We start from the raw sequence: 3,978 nt of genomic DNA, 5'->3' as shown, positions 1-3,978 counted from the left end.
ATCTTTTAACGGGTTTTTATTCGCACGACACACGAGACACACGAGAACCACGGCTTATCAAAAAAACCAACAGCGATGGTGGCGTCAGGAGCTGACTGACTGCGCTTTTAGAAAATTTCTCCGCAGAAAAAAAGTGAAAAAAAGGAAAAACCTCACGCCCCAACCCCCCCTCCCCCCCCTCCCAGCGCTCCTGCCCCGCTCCGGGGGCTTCTGGAACCTTCTCCTCGGCCGTCCCACGGTGAACTCGCGCTCGTCCCGGGGAAGTTTCTCTCTTCTTTTCTTGGAACTTGTGCAAATCGGAGGCTGCAGCTTCAGGGCAGCCTTTCCTCGTGAGCCACCGGGCCTTTCCTCTCCCCTCCGCGTTCCTGATCTCCCAGATTCCCCTGGATTTCCATCCCCGGTGCAACCACAGCTTCTCAGTGACCACGGGGAGCATCCTCCTCCTCCTCAGAGTAACTCAGTCCTTTACCTCTGCCCTCCCCACTTTTTATTTTTATTATTTTTTTTTCAATTTTTTTTTTTCCTCTGAATGGGAATACCAAGCAAAAAATAAATTAAATTTGACCATCCTGGACAATAACCACGAGGTTTCCTCAGTACCTAACATCAATACAAGGCACGCCCACCAACACACACACCAAGAGCACTGCAGAGCAGGGTGGGCGCCGCGCCGGCCCGGCCCCCCAGGCGCTACCGTTTGGATTTTTTGTCCGTTTGCTGCTCCCTCCTCGGCCGGGCTGGGCTCTGCCCCCAGCCCCAGTGAGTGACCGCAGGGCTCGGCTGGCCCTCCCCTCCCTCCTCGCTCACTTCCTGAAGCTGCTCTCGGCCATGGTCAGCGTGCGGCGCCTCAGCTTGCGGCCCGAGCCCTCCTCCAGCAGGTACGTGACGTCGATGGCTGCAACAGAGCACGGGTGGAGTGCTTCATTATTTAAAATTTCATGTGATTTTCTTCTCAAAAGGTTTTTTTCCCTTCCTTTTTTTGTCTTTTTTTGGGTTTTTTTGTTTGTTTTGCTTTCTCTCTTGAAATCAACACATCAAAGTTAACAGAATGAGTTGTGTTCCACTGAGAGTAAAATAACTATTATCATATAATAATAATAATATAATAAAAAAATTATACTATACTACATTAAAGCATAATATACTATATTATACCATAATATACTATTATTTATAATAATAATAATTATATTATAAAAATAATAATTGTATTATAGTATAGTATATTATATACTATAATATACTATACTATAATATACTATAATATAATTAATATAATATAATATAATATAGTGTAATATAATAATAATATAGCAATATATAAATAATAGTAATGATGATGAGGATGATGATGATGATGATAATAATAATAAGAAGAAGAATGTACACGAGTCCACACTCAATTGTTCCAGTTGGAAAAGATCTCCAGGATCATCGAGTTCAACCTGTGATAAAACCATTACTTTTATCAACACAACTCAGCGAAACGACCCCAGACCTGTGGGGCAGTGCAGCCAGAACCAAACCTCAGCCAAAAATCATAAATTTTATCAACAAAACTCATCGAAATGACCCCAGACCTGTGGGGCAGTGCAGCCAGAACCAAACCTCAACAAAAATCATAAATTTTATCAACACAACTCATTGAAACGACCCCAGAGGAGTGCAGCCAGAGCCAAACCTCACCGTTTTTCCCTGGGATTTTCTCAAGGAGGTTGAGCAGGATCTGGTTCAGCCTCTCCCTCTGCAGGTGCCGCCGCTCCTCGGGGCTGCAGGGTGGCCTCGTGTCCGAGGGGCTCTCGTCGCCCTTTTTGTGGCTCTGGCAGCCCTCGGTGGCCAGTGGCTCCTTGTCGGGCTCCTCGGGGCCGGGCAGCTCCGCTGGAGCCTGCTCGGGGGCTGCCAGCACCTCGTCCATCAGGGGCAGCGGATCCTCCTCCGGGGTCAGATCTTTGATGGGCGCTTTGGAGCGATCGGATTTCCAGGATGACCTGGAAGGAGGACAGGGTTTGGTTTGAGCAGCAGATTTTGGGGAATTCACCTGAAATGTTGAATTCTCCGGGGCTCAGGTGCGGGCAGGGGCTCTCTGGAGCTGTCCCTTCTCTCAATCTCTGCACTCTCACCCACCCCACAATCCCCAAACGCAGCTTTGAGAACAAACAGCTTTTTATTTTCAGTTGGAGAAGTTTTTATCTSTAAAAACAGCTGGGCCCAGCCCTCACTGGGGTTTTTCTGCAGCAGCCACAGCCCTTGGTGGAGGTTCTTCCAGCTGGGCTCTGACTGCCCCACAAAAATGGGATCCAGGATCTGGGCTCCTGTCCCAGGCTTTTTTCTCACTTTTTTCCTGGCTCCTTTCTCTTCTTGTTTCCCTCACTTGTTCCTTTTTATTTCCCTGAAAATTTAGAGAGCTATAAAAAACTTAAATTTGGTGTTTCCACAGCATTCTGGGGGAGATGGGCAGGAGGAGAGTCGGCATGACAAACAAATAAACAGAATTATTTCATCTCCTGTCAGCAATCTGGGGGAACTCACCTGCCTCCGTTTCTCTTGTAGTTGTCTGGCACGTAATGAGGCTGAAATAAATAATAATAAAGATAATTAACARCAAATGGAATTCACAGTGGAAGGAAATGCTGGTTTTACGAAATACTCTGGAAATGCTGGTGAATCGCAAACATCAGACACCAAAATTCCATCCAGTCCCACAAAACTCCATCTGGTGTCACCAAAACTCCATCCAGGGTCACCAAACTCCATCAACAACCAGGAGCTTTTAAAAAATCCATCCAGTGCAACCAAAACTCTATCCAGTGTCACCAAAACTCCATCCAGTCCCACAAAACTTCATCCAATCCCACCAAAACTTCATCCAGTGTCACCAAACTTCATCCAGTCCCACCAAGCTTCATCCATTCCACCAAAACCCCATCCAGCCCCACCAAAACTCCATCCATTCCACCAAAACTCCATCCAGTATCACCAAAACTCCATACAGTGTTACCAAACTCCACCCAGTCCCACAAAACTTCATCCAGTCCCACCAAAACTCCATCAACAACCAGGAGCTTTGAAAAACTCCAGCCAGTGTCACCAAAACTCCATCCAGTCCTATAAAACTCCATCCCATCTCACCAAAACTCCATCCAGTGTCACCAAACTTCATCCAGTCCCACTAAGCTTCATCCATTCCACCAAAACCCCATCCAGCCCCACCAAAACTCCATCCAATTCCACCAAAACTCCATCCATTCCACCAAAACTCCATACAGTGTTACCAAACTCCACCCAGTCCCACCAAAACTTCATCAACAACCAGGAGCCTTGAAAAGCTCCATCCAGTGTCACCAAAACTCCATCCAGTCCTATAAAACTCCATCCCATCTCACCAAAACTCCATCCAGTGTCACCAAGCTTCATCCAGTCCCACAAAACTTCATCCAATCCCACCAAAACTCCACCCAGTGTCACCAAACTCTATCCAGTGTCACCAAGCTTCATCCATTCCACCAAAACTCCATCCAGTGTCACCCAAACCCCACCCAGTCCCACCAGAACCCCATCCAGTCTCATGAGGAGCTGGGAGCAGCAGCACTCACCGAGAAGTCCCTCTTGGGCGTGAGTTTCTTGGGGAAGTGGTCGAAGGCGTAGGGCTTGGTGCACACGGGGTAGCGGTTGCGGTGGATCTTGTAGAAGAGGTGTGCGGATTTATCCAGGCGGTAATCGCAGATGTAAACGTCCTGCTCCTTCACCCCCTTGGGCCGCCCTGGGATCCCAACGGGGACGGGAGAAAAGGGTCAGGGATTGAGGGGACACGCTCGGGGGTGTCACTGTGGGGCTGTGTCATTGTGTCAGTGGGGTTTGTCCCAGTGGGGTTTCACCCAGTGGGATTTGTCCCATTGGGATTGTCCCAACTGTGTTCTCTGTCTTTCAAAACCCCAGCAGGACAYATTTTTGGGACAATTTGAGGGAAGAACCTCCAAA

The 3,978-nt window shown here is 47.9% G+C and overlaps 1 protein-coding gene across 1 annotated transcript in view; it reads right to left on the bottom strand.

Annotated features, from left to right (window-relative positions):
• Positions 1-6: 6 nt before the first annotated feature.
• LOC130587596 (histone-lysine N-methyltransferase ASH1L-like) overlaps positions 7-3,978 on the bottom strand; it is a 9,441-nt gene continuing 5,469 nt past the window's right edge. Inside the window, exons 4-7 of the mRNA XM_057388577.1 lie at positions 3,594-3,760; positions 2,530-2,570; positions 1,687-1,988; positions 7-895 (exon numbers count right to left, since the gene is read on the bottom strand). Coding sequence (XP_057244560.1) covers positions 804-895; positions 1,687-1,988; positions 2,530-2,570; positions 3,594-3,760 — 602 coding nt within the window. The 3' untranslated portion in view covers positions 7-803. The remainder of the gene's footprint in view (positions 896-1,686; positions 1,989-2,529; positions 2,571-3,593; positions 3,761-3,978) is intronic.

This window comes from Malurus melanocephalus, unplaced genomic scaffold (assembly GCF_030028575.1).
Source record: "Malurus melanocephalus ecotype Western Australia unplaced genomic scaffold, MMel_1.1 scaffold_2124, whole genome shotgun sequence".
Classification (NCBI taxonomy): Eukaryota; Metazoa; Chordata; class Aves; order Passeriformes; family Maluridae; genus Malurus; species Malurus melanocephalus.
The sequence above is the reverse complement of the archived record's forward strand: the minus strand, read 5'-3'. Positions and strand labels throughout refer to the sequence as shown.